Source organism: Oncorhynchus kisutch, linkage group LG29, assembly GCF_002021735.2.
Source record: "Oncorhynchus kisutch isolate 150728-3 linkage group LG29, Okis_V2, whole genome shotgun sequence".
Lineage (NCBI taxonomy): Eukaryota > Metazoa > Chordata > Actinopteri > Salmoniformes > Salmonidae > Oncorhynchus > Oncorhynchus kisutch.
In genome coordinates, this window is record NC_034202.2 from 5,684,780 (window position 1) to 5,705,075 (window position 20,296).

General features: G+C 43.2%; 1 protein-coding gene across 3 annotated transcripts in view; it reads left to right on the plus strand.

Moving 5' to 3' along the window:
• Nucleotides 1-20,296, plus strand: part of LOC109874408 (netrin receptor UNC5D-like) — a 317,100-nt gene that overhangs the window by 280,385 nt on the left and 16,419 nt on the right. For 2 of the 3 annotated variants that reach the window (XM_031809240.1, XM_031809238.1), the window contains 3 exons: nt 10,149-10,556; nt 11,127-11,214; nt 17,433-17,607. In XM_031809240.1, the coding sequence (XP_031665100.1) occupies nt 10,149-10,556; nt 11,127-11,214; nt 17,433-17,607 (671 nt within the window). The remainder of the gene's footprint in view (nt 1-10,148; nt 10,557-11,126; nt 11,215-17,432; nt 17,608-20,296) is intronic. The other variant, XM_031809239.1, reaches the window with a different exon arrangement.

Genomic DNA, 20,296 nt, shown 5'->3' on the forward strand with positions numbered 1-20,296 from the left:
AGACTGGGACGGAGATTTGTCTTCCAACAAGACAATGATCCAAAACATAAAGCAAAATCTACAATGGAATGGTTCAAAAATAAACATATCCAGGTGTTAGAATGGCCAAGTCAAAGTCCAGACCTGAATCCAATCGAGAATCTGTGGAAAGAACTGAAAACTGCTGTTCACAAATGCTCTCCATCCAACCTCACTGAGCTTGAGCTGTTTTGCAAGGAGGAATGGGAAAAATGTTCAGTCTCTCGATGTGCAAAACTGATAGAGACATATCCCAAGCGACTTACAGCTGTAATCGCAGCAAAAGGTGGCGCTACAAAGTATTAACTTAAGGGGGCTGAATAATTTTGCACGCCCAATTTTTCAGTTTTTGATTTGTTAAAAAAGTTTGAAATATCCAATAAATGTCGTTCCACCTCATGATTGTGTCCCACTTGTTGTTGATTCTTCACAAAAAATAAAATTTTATATCTTTATGTTTGAAGCCTGAAATGTGGCAAAAGGTCGCAAAGTTCAAGGGGGCCGAATACTTTCGCAAGGCACTGTAGATGACCAACTAGCTAGATGATAAATGGTTGTACATAGTTTCGGCACCATGCTCTTGGTAGGGTTTACGCATACAAACACACCACCAGTCCACGTGAAGGGTTTACATGGTTATTTTTAATCAGGTACCAGCAGTGTTCCTGATATACAACACTCAAACATAGTAAATACGTGGTCACCAGTGGAAGGGCCACCACTCTGCGTCTTTGGGGGTTCACTCCATGTTGAAATCTTCAGTTCCCTTATTCCGGTAAACCTCCTTCTCCACCTTATGTTCAGTCGCTCCAATAGCCTCCTCCTCGTTCACCTGCCGGGATCAAGGGACAGACCCGGAAAGCAAACCCAGGGCACAGTTAAGTAGAGGCCCCTGATTGGTTTCACATGTCTGCCGTTTAGTCTCTAATTACAACTGGAGACAGGTGTGGCTGTTCTGCTGCAGTCTGGCAGTTTCCCCTGAGCTGTCCATAGTCCTGCCTCTGGGGAATACTTCCCATTGCTGTCTGTGGCACTGGCAGTCAGAAAACACAGAAACCTAGCAGGCACATACCCTGCATCCACCATACAACCCCTGAAACTACTACATACCTTCCCCCTCAGTGTTGACTCTGTGGTCATGCCCAAATTAAACGGCCTGCTACTCGGGCCCAGAAGAGATGATATGCGTATAACTGGTCAATTTGGATAGAAAACACTCTAAAGTTCCCAAAACCATTAAAATAGTGTCTGTGAGTAGAACAGAACTGATTTGGCAGGTGAAAATCTGAGAATAATCCATTCAGGAAGTCGTTTTTTTTGTTGGTTTTGTAGTTTTCTATTCAATGCCATTACAGTATCCCATTGACTTAGGACTCAAATTGCAGTTCCTATGCCTTCCACTAGATGTCAACAGTCTTTAGAAATTGTTTCAGGCTTGTATTCTGATAAATGAGGGAGTAAGACCAGTCTGAATAAGTGGACCCTGACATGTCACAGAGCATTTTCATGCGCAATCCCGAGAGAGTGCATTTCTTGTTTACCTTTTATATTGACAACGTAATTGTCCGGTTGAAATATTATAGATAATTTAGGCTAAAAAACAACCTGAGGATTGAATATAAACATCTTTGACATGTTTCTATGAACTACGGATACAATTTGGATTTTTTTGTCTGCCTGTTTTGACTGCGTTTGAGCTTGTGGATTACTGAACGCGCAAACAAAATTGAGGTTTTTGGATATAAAGAGACTATCGAACAAAAGGAACATTTATTGAGTAAATGAATGTCTTCTGAGTGCAACCATATGAAGATCATCAAATGTAAGGGATTAATTTTATCTCTATTTCTCAGTTTTGTAACTCTTCTGCTTGGTTGGTTACTGTTTGTAATGATTTGTCAACTGGGCTATGTTCTCAAATAATAGTAAGGTAAGCTGTCGCCGTAAAGCACTTTTTAAATCTGACACCGTGGTTGGATTCACAAGAAGTTCATCTTTAAACATATGTAAAATATGTTTTGTTTTCTGAATTTTTATAATGAGTATTTCTGGATTTGAATTTGGCGCTCTGCAATCTCACTGGATGTTGGCCAGATGGGACGCTAGCATCCCACATACCCTAGAGAGGTTAACAAGGCACACCCTTTCACACGTACCTTCACACAGGTGTGAACATTCTACAGTGGTCCCTGAAGCGTACGATCACACCCGGTCCGTTTCGAATGACGCAACAATCAGCATTTGAGCTGGCCACTCTGTTTTTTTTCAGAAACTATTTACACAAACACAGTCCTTACAAAGTTATGTCCAGAATGTGAGCAGTTTGTTTTTGGATACAATGTTCAGTTATTCACAGAAGTATCTATACACAATCATCCAAACCCGGAACAATGTAGGCTACATTTGTCCAAGTGCTACCTGAGGAAAGACTGACGCAACACAAGTGGTCATATTTGTATAATTTCGGCTGACATAAACTACAATATGAATTAGCTAATAGCAATTACTATTTATAATTAATCACATCACAGGTGAGCTCACCATTGATCGAAATAGTTGAGTAACACTTTCTGGAAATCGGAAGAAATCCGACGATGATTAGTTTCAGCGAGCCGCCAATAAGAGCCGATAATAAGAGAAGACAAGATGAGTTTTGTCTGTTTATAGTTGAAGGGGTGTGTTGTCTACCATCGTTCACATCCCACCATTCACTTCCTGAAGTTCTCAAAAAATGAGGGAACCACCTCATTTTGTTATGACATCATTGGTCTGACAGACGATTACGTGAAACCCAGAATATATTGCATGTCAACAAACATGGCTACACAGCTGGAATTAGCTTAGCTCATCAGAATCAATACAACCTTCAAAAAAGTATTTTACACACATAATATGTGCCCATTACGATCTATGCAAGAATCGGAATGCATGATTTGTCACCGGAACTTGAAAACGTGAGTAAAACAGTAAATATATAAATAATTACCGCACAAAACATTTCTGGTAGTGATTTATTGATACAAGTTGCGCATGCCATCAGTCAACCACATAAACTCTCACTCCCACTCTGAGCCATTCAGTGTTGTTGTTTATAAATGTAGCTAGTGAGCTAAGCTGTAGCATTAGCAATGTCTTTCAAAAGGAGACAAATTCTGGAGATTTGAAAAAATTCTGACAATGAGTATTGAAAACAACTATGACTGCGGTGCAGGCAACAGAGAGAAGATGTGAACACGTGTGTGCAGGACGGGAGATGCGCAAATGTCTGCAGACTTGAACTGCACAAACAATTGGGAAGTGCTTGGGGAATTTTGTCCCGGTCAGAAATGTCTAAAAAAATGAATTGGTAAAAAGCATATAAATAAAAACAGTCTGTGTGGTTTGAGGGCAGCGTGGATTAAATGTACTGCTGCGTAACAATCACATTCCGGAATGGAGAGAACGTTCTAACATCACATGCATAATTGGAACTCACAAATGAATTGGTTCATTGAAATGCATTCCAGGTGACTACCCCATTAAGCTGGTTGAGAGAATGCCAATAATGTGCAAAGCTGTCATCAAAGCAAAGCGTGGCTATTTGAAGAATCTCAAATCTCAAATATATATTTTGGTTTGCTAAACACTTTTGGGTACTACATGATTCCATGTGTTATTTCATAGTTCTTCACTGTCTTCACTATTATTCTACAATGTAGAAAATAGTAATAAAAAAAATAATAGAAGTAGTAGAAGACATTGAAACACTGGATTTTCAGTTATATTTTTTATTATTAAAAAATATATATATTATTTTTCTCCCCCTTTTTTCTCCCCAATTTCGTAGTATCCAATTGCTAGTAGTTACTGTCTTGTCTCATCGCTACAACTCCCGTATGGGCTCGGGAGAGACGAAGGTTGAGAGTCATGCATCCTCCGAAACACAACCCAACCAAGCCGCACTGCTTCTTACCACAGCGCGCATCCAACCTGGAAGCCAGCCGCACCAATGTGTCAGAGGAAGCACTGTGCACCTAGCGACAAGCAGCAAGATGTATAAAAATCTCCACTGTTGAAAACTAAATGTTGGTCTTAAAGAAATGTGAGATCGTGTCTAGATGCTTTTTATAGTGGAGATCAAGTTTATAAATTGCCTGGCTGGGCTGATGAGACAGTGGATTGCGCAGTCAGATGGAACAGAGTAAATAGGCATTTCAATGTCTTAGATTTAGCCGGTGGTAACTTACAAATCATTAAAATCCACACAGAAAATATTTACACAAGAAGCAATCTAATATCACACAGTCAAAATTCTCCGTCGTTTAGTTAAGTTCACCATTCTGCAACCAACTTGTGGAATAGACACCGGCTGGAATGTTCAAAAAAGTTACGATCACCACAAAAAAACAGGAGCCTGTAAAACGGCCGCTATACACTGAGTCTACAAAACATAACACCTTCCTAATATTGAGTTGCACTCCCTTTTTCCATTAGAACAGCCTCAATTCGTTGGGGGCATGGAATCTACTTGGTGTCGAAAGCATTCCACAGGGATGCTGGCTAATGTTGACTCCAATGCTTCCCACCGGTGACACTTCCCACAGTGTCAAGTTGGCTGGATGGCATTTGGGTGGTGGACCATTCTTGATACACACAGGAAACTGTTGAGCATGAAAAACGTAGCAGAATTGCAGTTCTTGACACAATCAAACTGGTGTGCCTGGCACCTACTGCCATACCCCGTTCAAAGGCACTTAAATATTTTGTCCACTGCACCACTCGGGAGGCCATGTCCCTTAATGTTGATGATGTGGTTGTTACTGACAAGGAGCACATGGCTGAGCTCTTTAATCACCACTTCATTAAGTCAGGATTCCTATTTGAATCAGGCATGCCTCATTGTCCGCCCAACATTTCCTCATCACCATCACCCTTCTAATGCGACTAGCCCCGATGCTCCTCCCTCTTATTCCCCTGCTCCGCTACAAAGTTTCTCCCTACAGGCGGTCACTGAGTCGGAGGTGCTAAAGGAGCACCTTAAACTTGACCCCCAAAAAAACATCTGGGTCAGATAGTTTACATGCTTTCTTCTTTGAGGTTTCAGCCCTTATCATCGCTAAGCCTATCTCTGACCTTTTTAACCCGTCTCTTCTCTCTGGGGAGGTTCCCATTGCTTGGAAGGCAGCCACAGTGCATCCGTTATTTAAAGGGGAGATTAAACTGATCCTAACTGTTCTTGGCCCATTTCTATTTTGCCCTGTTTACCAAAAAAACTCAATAATCAACTGACTGGCTTTATTGATGTCTATAGTATTCTCTCTGGTATGCAATCTGGTTTCTGCTCAGGTTATGGATGTGTCACTGCCACCTTAAAGGTCCTAAATGATGTCACTATTGCCCTTGATTCTAAGCAATGTTGTGCTGCTGTTTTTATTGACTTGGCCAAAGCTTTTGATACGGTAAACCATTCCAATCTTGTGGGCCGGCTAATGAGTATTGGTGTTTCTGAGATGTTTGGCCTAGTTTGCTAACTACCTCTCTCAAAGAGTGCAGCGTATGAAGTTAGAACATCTGCTGTCTCAGCCACTGCCTGTCACCAAGGGAGTGCCTCAAGGCTCGATCCTAGGCCCCACGCTCTTCTCAATTTACATCAAAAACATAGCTCAGGCAGTAGGAAGCTCTCATCCATTTATACAGTGCCTTGCGAAAGTATTCGGCCCCCTTGAACTTTGCGCCCTTTTGCCACATTTCAGGCTTCAAACATAAAGATATAAAACTGTATTTTTTTGTTTAGAATCAACAACAAGTGGGACACAATCATGAAGTGGAACGACATTTATTGGATATTTCAAACTTTTTTAACAAATCAAAAACTGAAGAATTGGTCGTGCAAAATTATTCAGCCCCTTTACTTTCAGTGCAGCAAACTCTCTCCAGAAGTTCAGTGAGGATCTCTGAATGATCCAATGTTGACCTAAATGACTAATGATGATAAATACAATCCACCTGTGTGTAATCAAGTCTCCGTATAAATGCACCTGCACTGTGATAGTCTCAGAGGTCCGTTAAAAGCGCAGAGAGCATCATGAAGAACAAGGAACACACCAGGCAGGTCCGAGATACTGCTGTGAAGAAGTTTAAAGCCGGATTTGGATACAAAAAGATTTACCAAGCTTTAAACATCCCAAGGAGCACTGTGCAAGCAATAATATTGAAATGGAAGGAGTATCAGACCACTGCAAATCTACCAAGACCTGGCCGTCCCTCTAAACTTTCAGCTCATACAAGGAGAAGACTGATCAGAGATGCAGCCAAGAGGCCCATGATCACTCTGGATGAACTGCAGAGATCTACAGCTGAGGTGGGAGACTCTGTCCATAGGACAACAATCAGTCGTATATTGCACAAATCTGGCCTTTATGGAAGAGTGGCAAGAAGAAAGCCATTTCTTAAAGATATCCATAAAAAGTGTCGTTTAAAGTTTGCCACAAGCCACCTGGGAGACACACCAAACAATACAAGGCAACAATGCAAAACGTTATGTTTGGTGTAAAAGCAACACAGCGCATCACCCTGAACACACCATCCCCACTGTCAAACATGGTGGTGGCAGCATCATGGTTTGGGCCTGCTTTTCTTCAGCAGGGACAGGGAAGATGGTTAAAATTGATGGGAAGATGGATGGAGCCAAATACAGGACCATTCTGGAAGAAAACCTGATGGAGTCTGCAAAAGACCTGAGACTGGGACGGAGATTTGTCTTCCAACAAGACAATGATCCAAAACATAAAGCAAAATCTACAATGGAATGGTTCAAAAATAAACATATACAGGTGATAGAATGGCCAAGTCAAAGTCCAGACCTGAATCCAATCGAGAATCTGTGGAAAAAACGGAAAACTGCTGTTCACAAATGCTCTCCATCCAACCTCACTGAGCTCGAGCTGTTTTGCAAGGAGAAATGGGAAAAAATTTCAGTCTCTCGATGTGCAAAACTGATATAGACATACCCCAAGCGACTTACAGCTGTAATCGCAGCAAAAGGTGGCGCTACAAAGTATTAACTTAAGGGGGCTGAATAATTTTGCACCCCCAATTTTTCAGTTTTTGATTTGTTAAAAAAGTTTGAAATATCCAATAAATGTCGTTCCACTTCATGATTGTGTCCCACTTGTTGTTGATTCTTCACACAAAAAATACAGTTTTATATCTTTATGTTTGAAGCCTGAAATGTGGCAAAGGTCGCAAAGTTCAAGGGGGCCGAATACTTTCGCAAGGCACTGTACCTTTGAGGATTTAGAGCTTGAGGAAGTCACCTCATACAAGTACTTGGGAGTATGGCTAGACGGTACACTGTTCTTCTCTCAGCACATATCAAAGCTGCAGGCTAAAGTTAAATCTACCTCTATCGTAATAGCTCCTCTTTCACCTCAGCTGCCAAACTAACCCTGATTCAGATGACCATCCCACCCATGCTAGATTACGTAGATGTTCTTTACCATACGGCCATCAGATTTGCCACCAATGCTCCTTATAGGACACATCACTGCACTCTATACTCCTCTATAAACGGGTTATCTCTGTATACCCGTTGCAAGAGCCATTGGTTTATGCTTATTTATAAAACCCTCTTAAGGCCTCACTCACCCTCACTCACCCTATCTGAGATATCTACTGCAGCTCTCATCCTCCATATACAATACCCGTTCTGGTGGTCACATTATGTTAAAGGGCCGCAAAGCACACACATCACTGGGTTGCTCCTCTTTTCAGTTTGCTGCAGCTAGCCACTGGAACGAGCTGCAAAAAACCCACCGTCTCTTCTTTCAAACACTCAATCATGGACATTCTTACTGACAGTGGTGGCTGCTTCACGTGATGTATAGTTGTCTCTACCTTCTTGCCTTTGTGCTGTTGTCTGTGCCCAATAATGTTTGTATCATGTTTTGTGCTTCTACCATGTGCTATTGCCATGTTGTGTTGCTACCAGGCTGTGTTGTCATGTGTTGCTGCCATGCTATGTTGTTGTCTTAAGTCTCTCTTTGTGTATTGTTGTGGTTTCTCTCTTGTTGTCACATCCTGACCATAGAAAGCCTTTATTTTCTATGGTAGAGTAGGTCAGGGCGTGACTAGGGGTTATCTAGTTTATTATTTCTATATGGGGTTCTAGGATTGTTTTTCTATGTTCGTTGTTAGTTTATTGTTTATTTGTTTTATGTTTTTGTTCAGTTTCACTTTATCAACATACGCTGTGCCTTGGTCCGACATTAATTATAACGAACGTGACACTTGTTGTGATGTGGGTTTTGTCCTTGCCCCGCAAGAGGCCTTTTGCCTTTTGGTAGGCCGTCATTGTAAATAAGAATTTGTTCTTAACTGACTTAAATAAAGGTTCAATCTACTTTAAAAATATATATATTTAACAGATGACATCAATAAGGTATCATAGCTTTCACCTGGATTCCAGCGCCATTCTTCTTTCAGGCAAGCCCATATCAGAACTGTGTCCGATGGCGCTAGTAGCGCAGTACACAGTACACCAACCATGGGTAACCAATAGTTGGCATGCTGCTGTCAGCTACCCCCACAAAAATACTATAGTATACTATGGTATTAAAACCCATGTTGAAGTGTTGTATACACAACCAGTCTGTTAAGCAGATGTGTTTTCTTGGGTTTTCTGGGACAGTATCTGAAACCTCTGGACCTTCCCTTTCCAGGGTTCTCTTTCCTAAATCTCAGTCCTACAGTATCGAGCTCCAAATATCCGCCTGATACGATAGATTAAGTTTTCCATATGCTACATATCCTTTGTCATGAACACAGAGACTCTGCATTGATCCAAAACATTTTGTATTATTTTTATTATTTCACCTTTATTTAACCAGGTTGGCCAGTTGAGAACACCTTTATTTAACCAGGTAGGCAAGTTGAGAACACCTTTATTTAACCAGGTAGGCAAGTTGAGAACACCTTTATTTAACCAGGTAGGCAAGTTGAGAACACCTTTATTTAACCAGGTTGGCCAGTTGAGAACACCTTTATTTAACCAGGTAGGCTAGTTGAGAACACCTTTATTTAACCAGGTAGGCTAGTTGAGAACACCTTTATTTAACCAGGTAGGCTAGTTGAGAACACCTTTATTTAACCAGGTAGGCAAGTTGAGAACACCTTTATTTAACCAGGTAGGCAAGTTGAGAACACCTTTATTTAACCAGGTAGGCAAGTTGAGAACACCTTTATTTAACCAGGTTGGCCAGTTGAGAACACCTTTATTTAACCAGGTAGGCTAGTTGAGAACACCTTTATTTAACCAGGTAGGCTAGTTGAGAACACCTTTATTTAACCAGGTAGGCCAGTTGAGAACACCTTTATTTAACCAGGTAGGCCAGTTGAGAACAAGTTCTCATTTATAACTGCGACCTGGCCAAGATAAAGCAAAGCAATGCGACAAAAACAACACATAATTACACATAAACAAACATACAGTCAATAACACAATAGAAACATCTGAATACAGTGTGTGCAAATGAAGTAAGGAGGTAAGGCAATAAATAGGCCAATAGTGGGGAAGTAATTACATTTTAGCAATTAACAGTGGTGTGATATATGTGCCGATGAGGATGTGAAAGCAGAAATACTGGTGTGCAAAAGAGCAGAAAAACAAATATGGGCATGAGGTAGGTTGGTTGGATGGGCTATTTACTGATGGTCTGTGTACAGCTGCAGCGATCGGTAAGCTGCTCTGACAGCTGACGCTTAAAGTTAGCGAGGGAGATATGTCTCCAACTTCAATGATTTTTGCAATTTGTTCCATTCATTGTCAGCAGAGAACTGAAAGGAAAGGCGGCCAAAGGAGGTGTTGGCTTTGGAAACAGAACATCTCTGATATACTATGTACACTATATGTTTTGTTTAGTTTAGTTTTTTTAACACTTTTTAGTTACACTTTATTGCAATTTAAGATTATATTTATTGTTCAATCCAGTCCTTTCAGAGCCACTGGGGGACATCAGTGATGATAGCTAAGAATCAGTTTGTGACTAATCACATTGTCCATATCTTTTTGTCTGTCAATTAACTAATCAACCAACCAATCATCCAACAAATAAATTAACCAATCAATCAATCATGTATTCTCTCTTTTCCAGGCAACCCCCTGTTGATCAACTCATCCCAACAGCCGGACCTAACGGTGTCACGGACCTACACCAGCCCCATCTGCTTCCAGGACTCCATGGATAAAGAACTCATATCTCAGGAGCCTTCGCTCTTCGACCCCCTGCCCGACCTCAAGGTCAAAGTTCACTCCTCTTTCATGGTGTCCCTGGGCGTGTCAGAGAGGGGGGCCGAGTACCACATCCAGAAAGCCCACCCCCAGACCTTCCCCCGGGGACTGGCGCCCGACTACAGCGGTGTGGGGTTGGAGGGGACGCTGAGAGGAAGGAGGGAGAAGACCCTCCTCGGCCCCCTTGCCCCGTCTACGCCATCCATGCCCCCACTCAGGACGGCCGGGGTGTTCGGACACGCAGGAGGGAGGCTGGTGGTGCCCAATACAGGTGAGGCTTGTGGTTCGTAAGGGCAATGTACCACACACATGTACACATGCAAACGCAAGCGTGCACATACACAGGCATGGAGGCTTCCACACACACAGGTCCACATACTACATACATAGAGGCACACACACGCACAGAGGAGAGGATCACAAGATACATACATACACGCGCGCGCACGTACACACACACACTGCTGGGTGTCAGGTCTATTTAGTGCAGGTGACAGTCAGAGAGGCCAGTCTCTGGGGCTCTGGGGCTCTGGGGCTCTCAAATCAATGTTGCCAACAGTGTACCACACACACACTACCACCAACACTGGAGCCCACAAACAATTCCTAGAGTGCTAATCTAACTTGCCAGTAGATTAAAGTGTCACAAAGGACAGGAGACAGCAGTGTGTGTGTGTGTGTGTGTGTGTGTGTGTGTGTGTGTGTGTGTGTGTGTGTGTGTGTGTGTGTGTGTGTGTGTGTGTGTGTGTGTGTGTGTGTGTGTGCACATATGTGTGCAAGCGTGTGCATGTGTCTCGTGATAATCTCCTCTATTCCTCTCTCTTTCTCTCTCTGTCTGTAGGCGTGAGTCTGTTGGTGCCCCATGGGGGGATAGCTGTGGACACTACCTGGGAAATGTACATGGTCATCAACCAGGAGGACAGCAGCAGGTATAACACCCTCTTATCGCTCTCTCTTTCATTCTACCACTCCATCTCTCATCCTGTTTTCCCTATTTCTCACACTCTCTCTCCCACTTATTAACACCCACACGCACGGGTGTATGCAAACTCACTCACTCACTCACTCACTCACTCACTCACTCACTCACTCACTCACTCACTCACTCACTCACTGTCACAGACACACACACACACATTCCAACATACAAACACACACACAAACACACCCACATATAGTGGTTCCTCAATTAGAAGTTGCTTCATACTATGGTATAGGATGTGGTATGCTGTGGTATGGTACAGTGTGTTACAGTGCTTACCGTTAATGCCCACCAGAGGGCATCTTTGAGAACATCTACACTTCATGATTACTATTTAACTCTATATTTCATTGTAGGCCGATAGGAAGAAAAAAAGGAAGAAGGTCAAGCCCGAATTTCAATATTGGCAGAATATTGTATGAAATACAATTGGGCATTAAAATGCAATTCAATCTGGTAGTTTCAATTCAAATGTGACTCATTGATATAATATCCTGGACTTTATGATTATTTACATTCTCCGGTTCACTGCACTGTGTTGGTTTTGACTGACAGCTGTTATAATCTTGAGCTCCGCACGCGACTAGAAGATGCCCCTATCCCTCCCGCCAATTGGGCTTTTGCACATTTGTAGTCTGAATCAGGGAAATGCTGTAAATCGATAGTAGTCGATGTGTTTTGATCTTAGAGTTGAATGCGATTATTTTAGTTTTAAAGCCACCAGATGCTTCTTTCTATTGTTGTTATTATATTCGGTAATGAGTTAAGCACACAGACTCAGCCATAAATTAGTGAGTCTGTGTGCCTGCTTGAGTGGATGAGCTGAACTCTTCAGAAACCAACGACAAAGTTACTATTGAAGGCTTGGCCTATTTAGAAGGCTATTTTGCATGTTTTAATTGGTTCAGATAGAATCTAGATTCCGGCCTACTACCAATTAAACCCATTTATTTATTTCTCTGCGCCCCTCACTGCATCAAGACCCGAATTGTCTGCTTTATATGAGGCTTTCATTTTGGAAGGTCATAAAAAACACGATACTAAGATAAGGTATTTCAAAAGAACAGAATAGCATGTTTGAGTTTTATTTATCAGTGCTTAGTAGCCGAGGCTATATGCCTGCGCCATTCTTCATCCTTATCATTCAGTTAATTCAAATGCAATGTTTACAATGATCCGTTTCTGTCTGGTTTCTATCTACCCATTCATCAATTCATCAAGAGACACATTAGCGCCTGGGTACCAATGATTTACACCGAACCTAAAAGCATAACCAGCAACTCCCCCTTGCGGTGACGCAATATACCGTACTATATACCATAATATACCTCAATGCACTGCGGCGTAACCTGGAAACTTTTAATTGAGGAACCACTATATACACCGCCCAGCATGCAGCCTTAGCTCATCTTGCACACTCTACAGGGGAGGACTTGATGTGTCAGGAAGAGGCTGGCAGTTGCAGACACGGCCCTGCAGATTGCAGCATAGCCCTGAGCGACTGGCTCAGCAACTGGCTCAGCCCCCTCCTTCCTGTGTGACTAGTTAAGGCTGTGAATGTTAAAGTCTTCAGTGTTAAGGGTATCTGCCATCATTTGTCAGATAGAACAAGACAGACTCTAGGTAACTATTGCCTGCTATGGAGAGCCCATTGCCATGACTTAGCTGTCAAGACTTTCACAAGGCTATTACTCAAGGCCAAAATGGCAAGACAGTTAAAAGACATTCACAAGAAATGTAATACTGTTGACTTTATGTGACTTTATACCACCTTTAGTGGTGAGAGGCTTCAAGAAGTTCTCACCACTATGAGTCAGTCTTTTTGGATCATTTTGTTTGTGATTGCTTTGCAGACCAAAAATGTGTAATATCTCGAACACATCTGGATGAAACCATCCCAAAAACGTATCACCCACCCCTGACAACCTGGTTAACAGGTTGGCCCCATCAATGAAATTACATTTCGACTTCTCAAGGAGTTTAAATATGTGACATTGATTGTCAAATGTGTCAAATGTGGCTGTAATCCATGTCATCCCTCCTCCCTCTTCCACCTCCCTCCTCCTCAGAGCACCCCAGAGGCTTCTGGGTAGCGAGGGTAAAGATAAGGATCAAAGGTCACCTATAGTTTATGCCTCAGAGCTTAGGGGTGGACTGCCTGTGTCTGTCCCGTGAGGTGTGCGCTACTCTAAACACTCCTTGATCTCCCTGAGCCCACACCTTTAGGTTTCTGCCTGGTCCCGATAACGTTGTTTGCTGTTTACTTCCTGCCTGGCATTAGAGGGAGTCTGGAGGGCAGCGAACCATTGAGCTGTCAATCACAGTCTTTTGACAAGCGCATAGAGAGACCCTGGGAGAAATGAAATGTTTTCCTCCTATTCAGACTTCAGGACGAATCCAACTACATGAGGCGGTTTGGCGGTGGATCTCCACTTGGCTGCAGGATAGGAATCGATCAGCTCAGCCTTGGCGGCTCCAGGGCTGCCATAAGGAGACTGAGATGAGAGGCTTTTCCTCACTAGGGAAGTCTTCACACTGCAGTCTAGAGGCCTTGGTGGGGGTTATTAGATATTACTGAGAGATCAGGGGAACAGTTAACCGTCTAAGTTAGCGGTGCTGAGTTGGGGAGCCTTATGCTGAACACACACAGAAAAGTGTGTCCATTCATCAGTGTTTTTAATGTCACGTGCTTGTAACAGAGGCAGTTCCTGGCGCTAGCCTCATCTAATGTGTTAAAGCCTTGGCTTCGACTCAGCGAGCTAACGAGGTCTTGTTGTGCACTGAAAAGCTTGAAACTCCGTAGGGAACAGTATCCAAGGTTGTTACAAAGTTTTTTTTCTAAATGAAACAATAGAATCCCCACGGGGCGTTAGTGCCTTGAAGTGCAGTTATTGTTTGATCCTTGTCAGGCCACCACGGTATAGCCCGTGGCCTTAACACGAGGTCAGGAGATCTCTGTAGAGATCCGATCAGTGACCAAGTGTGAATGAGAGATCGAGTGGAAGGGAATGAAAAGGGAAAGTGTGGCTGACGAAGAATGGAGGTGTGAGAGGGAGACTGTGAGGTTGTTAGGAGGAGTTGCAATAGAGGGATGAACGATCAAGAGTGAGAGAAGGAGTGTTGATTAGGGCTTACTTCCGGTGGCCTTCAGTCAAACCTCTCTCTGTTTGCAATCATGTTACTATTCACTTGACCTTTTTATCTTGTTTACGGATCTAATTTATGCGTAGAAAAATGGTAGTCTATTGGTTTGCATGTTTTCAGAATAAGAGTTTCAGTGGATCATAGAATGTCATTCAGCATCACAATGCCAGTCAAAGCATTCCAAAATGAAAACACTCCAATCCATTATTAAAACATCAACAACCCAAAGTCACCCTACCTGATCCACCTCTCAAACTAATTCCATTGAACAAATAATTTCAATTTGTTCCCGAGATACTCAAGACAGAACCATGAAACATTTCTAGTTTTTCATCTTGTCATCATGTTTTCTTTGAAAAGCAAATGTTTTCTATTCTCCTCTCTTCAGGCTAATTATCAGAGTCTAATCTGCAGGTAACCTTGATGTTCCTCTAACAAGTGGGCCTAATTACCATAGACACACACACACATATATACACTGCTCAAAAAGGGAACACTTAAACAACACAATGTAACTCCAAGTCAATCACACTTTTGTGAAATCAAACTGTCCACTTAGGAAGCAACACTGATTGACAATAAATTTCACATGCTGTTGTGCAAATGGAATAGACAACAGGGGGAAATTAGAGGCAATTAGCAAGACACCCCCAATAAAGGAGTTGTTCTGCAGGTGGGGACCACAGACCACTTCTCAGTTCCTATGCTTCCTGGCTGATGTTTTGGTCACTTTTGAATGCTGGCGGTGCTTTCACTCTACTGGTAGTATGAGACGGAGTCTACAACCCACACAAGTGGCTCAGGTAGTGCAGCTCATCCAGGATGGCACATCAATGCGAGCTGTGGCAGAAGGTTTGCTGTGTCTGTCAGTGTAGTTTCCAGAGAATGGAGGCGCTACCAGGAGATAGGCCAGTACATCAGGAGACGTGGAGGAGGCCGTAGGAGGGCAACAACCCAGCAGCAGGACCGGTACCTCCGCCTTTGTGCAAGGAGGAGCAGGAGGAGCACTGCTAGAGACCTGCAAAATTACCTTCAGCAGGCAACAAATGTGCATGTGTCTGCTCAAACGGTCAGAAACCGACTCCATGAGGGTGGTATGAGGGCCCGACGTCCACAGGTGGGGGTGTGCAGGACGTTTTTAATTTGCCAGAGAACACCAAGATTGGCAAATTCGCCACTGGCGCCCTGTGCTCTTCACAGATGAAAGCAGGTTCACACTGAGCACGTGACAGACGTGACAGTCTGGAGACGCCGTGGAGAACGTTCTGCTGCCTGCAACATCCTCCAGCATGACCGGTTTGGTGGTGGGTCAGTCATGGTGTGGGGTGGCATCTCTTTGGGGGGCCGCACAGCCCTCCATGTGCTCGCCAGAGGTAGCCTGACTGCCATTAGGTACCGAGATGAGATCCTCAGACCCCTTGTGAGACCATATGCTGGTGCTGTTGGCCCTGGGTTCCTCCTAATGCAAGACAATGCTAGACCTCATGTGGCTGGAGTGTGTCAGCAGTTCCTGTAAGAGGAAGGCATTGATGCTATGGACTGGCCCGCACGTTCCCCAGACCTGAATCCAATTGAGCACATCTGGGACATCATGTCTCGCTCCATCCACTAACGCCACGTTGCACCACAGACTGTCCAGGAGTTGGCGGATGCTTTAGGCCAGGTCTGGGAGGAGATCCCTCAGGAGACCATCCGCCACCTCATCAGGAGCATGCCCAGGCGTTGTAGGGAGGTCATACAGGCACGTGGAGGCCACACACACTACTGAGCCTCATTTTGACTTGTTTTAAGGACATTACATTAAAGTTGGATCAGCCTGTAAGTGTGGTTTTCCAAATTAATTTTGAGTGTGACTCCAAATCCAGACCTCCATGGGTTGATACATTTCATTTCCATTGATAATTTGTGTGATTTTGTTGTCAGCACATTCAACTATGTAAAGAAAAAGTATTTAATAAGAATATTTCATTCATTCAGATCTAGGATGTGTTATTTTAGTGTTCCCTTTATTTTTTGGAGCAGTATATATATATATATATATATATATATATATATATATATATATATATATATATATACAGACACACAAACAAACAAACAAACATACACATGAACACACATACATGCAGCACAGCTGCAGGCTTTCACCACTGTTGGCTTATTTATTCTGTATTTTTAGACGAGAGATCATAACGAATGTTATGCTGCTGATTTCCTTTCATTTGAACAATGGAGACACATTAAACACAATAGGCACTGATAATCATCTGACAAATAAATAACGATAAAGCAGAGTGAAAATCCTGTGGCGAGCGAGGTTGATCTCACTTTGTTCCCCCCATATGGTGTTCAACTGATGTTTCAGAAAACAATATAACACAGGCATATGCTTTTATTCTCCGTTGATGGTTAGCCTACCCTCACAGTAGAATGCCTACTTGTTTCCTCCTAAAAAAAAAAAGGTTGTGTACCCAAACAGACCTATTCCAGCCAGTCAGTATTTGGATGTTTGTGATGTTTCACTCAACACCAACAAACAGTGGTCCTGATCCCTTCGTTAGAAGTTAATCAGTTTAGCTGAAATCACTCCTCTGACTCTGCCTCTGGTCACTAGTCGTACCTGTCACTCAGGCTTAGGCGGGGGGACACCAGCTTGGCCCTGTGACAGCAGGGGATAGCAGGGCCATTCGACCCACAGTGAGATTGACCCCCAGGCCTGCAGCAGCAGGACTGACGGTTGAGGCTCAAATAGTACGAAGTCAAGCAGACATCACTTTTCATTGAGCGCTGGGCTGTAAAAAAAATATGTGTAGTAGTGCAGGCCCTTTTGGACTCATGGCAGCCTCATCAAAGTTTCTGTGTTCGCAAGAATGGGGACCATATGCCAATGTTTCTTTTTCCCCTCTTGCTCATGTAAAGCCATTACAGTAATGTTTAAGAAACATGCCTTATTCATGTCCGTTGTCTGTGGAGAGTTTGGAGTCTAAACCCATCCTGATGTTTTTGTATGTGTGTTTTCAGCAGCACCCTATCAGAAGAGAGACAGGAGGTCCTGCTGAGTCCAGAGGTCACGTACGGTCCGCTGGGCCTTGACCTCTCCTGTCCCGTCGCCATGACGATAGCCCACTGCGCTGAGGTTGCCGCCGATAACTGGAGCATCCGCCTCAAGAGGCAGACACGGGATAACAAGTGGGAGGTGAGATTATCCTGAAAACATTTCAGAACATTAAGAGGAACAGTGTGGCATTTTCTCTCTCAGAACCTGACTGTGTAAAAGACTCTGTATAATTCACAATTGATATTGTAACTTTCCTTTTATAATATCCATGAGTTTATGTAACCTGAGTTCAAGTAAACAACATTCAAATGCGTTCCAGACGATGCAAATGCCTGCCACTGTAATCAAATCAAATTCAAACTGGCCCAGATTTTTTATTTTATTTGACCTTTATTTAACAAGGCAAATCAGTTAGGAACAAATTCTTATTTTCAATGATGGCCTAGGAACAGTGAGTTAACTGCCTTGTTCAGGGGGGGCAGAACGACAGATTTTTACCTTGTCAGCTCGGGGGATCCAATCTTGGGGATTCGATTATGTGCCATCTATGATACGGTTATTTTCTACAACTTTGCTTTCTTCTTCGTGGGCAAAGAAAATGTCACCCAATATGCTCACATCCAATGAAACATTTCCATATACTAGATTGAGATAAGTTGATTTCGATTTCTTTGTTCCTTACAAAAAGGCAGGAATGTTAAGTGTTCACCTTGTCTTTTTCCCTAAAACTGAGAATAAGATTCAATCACATAATCTAAATTCCACATATTCTGTTCTTCATACTGACTTCTCAACCTCTATTCCACTGAGGTTCATTGAGCTGCCAGTTAGGAGGAACTATTTCACTCACTCATGTTAGCATGGACTTCTTTGAAAAGTAGTGAAAGCTCAAGTCCAACCTCTCAACAAAAAAACCTCTGCCTCTTATAACATCCCACGCTGTCTTTCTCGGAGGGACTCCCTCCGTTCTCTCAAGCTCTTTGCTCCGACATCAATCCACACCCTCCATTTTTCTCCATCCATCCACCCATCTATCCAGCCCAGCAGACGTATCAGCGATGTTCTTTTGAAGGCCCAATGCAGTAAAAAACATGATTGTCCTGTGTTTTATATTGCCACGCTATAAGGTTGTATGAGCTGTTTGAAAAGACTGGCTGAGAGGGGACCGGCGTGTGGGTGTGCGTGGAACCCCATCATTACAGAAGCATCCCTTTCCACCACAATCCCTTCATCAGATTCCTTTCCTCCATCAACCATCCCTTCTACTTCCTATGTGGTCACATCAAAGAGCAGAGACAGCAGCAGGGGACCAGAACTATATTCTCCACACACACACACACACACACACACACACACACACACACACACACACACACACACACACACACACACACACACACACACACAAACACAAAATATATATATATACTGTGAAATTGTGAAAATTATGATAATGCCCTTTTAGTGTAAGAGCTGTTTTAAAAAAACACCTACAATTTCTGCCTGTTTTGGTGAGGTGGAGTTGTGGCCTGCCTGTGGTCATCACCAAGCGGTAAATTAGTCAATAGACCAATAAGAAAGAGCGTTCCAAATCTCTTTGCCAATAACAGTTCGTTTTCAGTTTTTCCCTCCTCACTCAGACCACTCCCAGACAGTCCTAGCAATATTCTTGCATGAGAAATTGCTCTTTGCTAACAAGGTATTTTTTATTTCATCATTTTGATTCAAAACAAACACAGTAAGGTACTTGATTGTTGCCCAGAAATGATTTAATATTGCTATATTGGAACTTTAATGTTTAACTTACTTCATCAAAGGAGTGTTGGAGAGTGACCGGTAGCTCACCTAGTCATAGTTGACCCCGGAGCTCAGAGCTCCTTGTGCCTTGCGTTTGACCTGTGATGGTCAAAGGCCCTGGCCTATTCACTGCCTATGACATTTACACTGGATATAATTTGCTGGCGAGAGACGCTTGCTGCATAAAAGACAGCTATCAAAGACCAGTCGACGAATGAATGTGTGCGCGCTGTGGGTTATATACTGAGAGGGAGAGCAGGGGGAAGAGGAAAAGATTAAAGGAGGGATAAAGAAGAAAGAGAGAGAGAGAGAAGTGTTTAAAGACAGAGAGAGAGAATGGGAGAGAGAAGGTGAAGAGGGAGAGAGAAATTGGTAATTGAATTGAAATAAATTGAGAAAGACCGAGATGAGAGAAAGAGAGATAGAGGCCACCCTCGTCTTGCCTGTGTGAAGGAGCCGTGGCGCAACCTGTCTCCTTTACTGTGAAATAATGAGCCCTTTATCTCAGGCAGAATGCCAGGCCAGCCTCTTCAAATGTGAACCATCGCTGGAATTAGTGACATTACCAGAGATGGAAGGCATCTCTCTCCCGCTCCCTCTCAATCTCTCTCTCTCGCTCTCTCTCGCTTTCTCTCTCCCCTTATCTCCCATCCCCCCTCTCTCTCTCTCTCTCTCTCTCTCTCTCTCTCTCTGCCCCCACCTCCTCACCTTCTTTCTCCCTCCTCTCTTTCTTCCTCACATTTTCCCTTAATGCTGCTAAGCTTTTGGGGCGTTTGACTCCATCATTTTTTCCCCCCTGCCTGCCTGGCTGGCTGTCTGGTGAGGATGAGGTATATAGAAAGAAGATTCCTTATGTCTGCTGCAGAGCTAATGGGCCAGGTGTTGCATCTAGGCTAGTGGATTACATTACTATATTATGCAGCCTGGCTTTATAGGGTTTAACCATGCCTTATAAGCTTAGTACAGAGGGCCACAGGGTCACTGGGATGGTGCAGTAGGTGATTTAGGAGGGGAATTGAGCACAGAATGA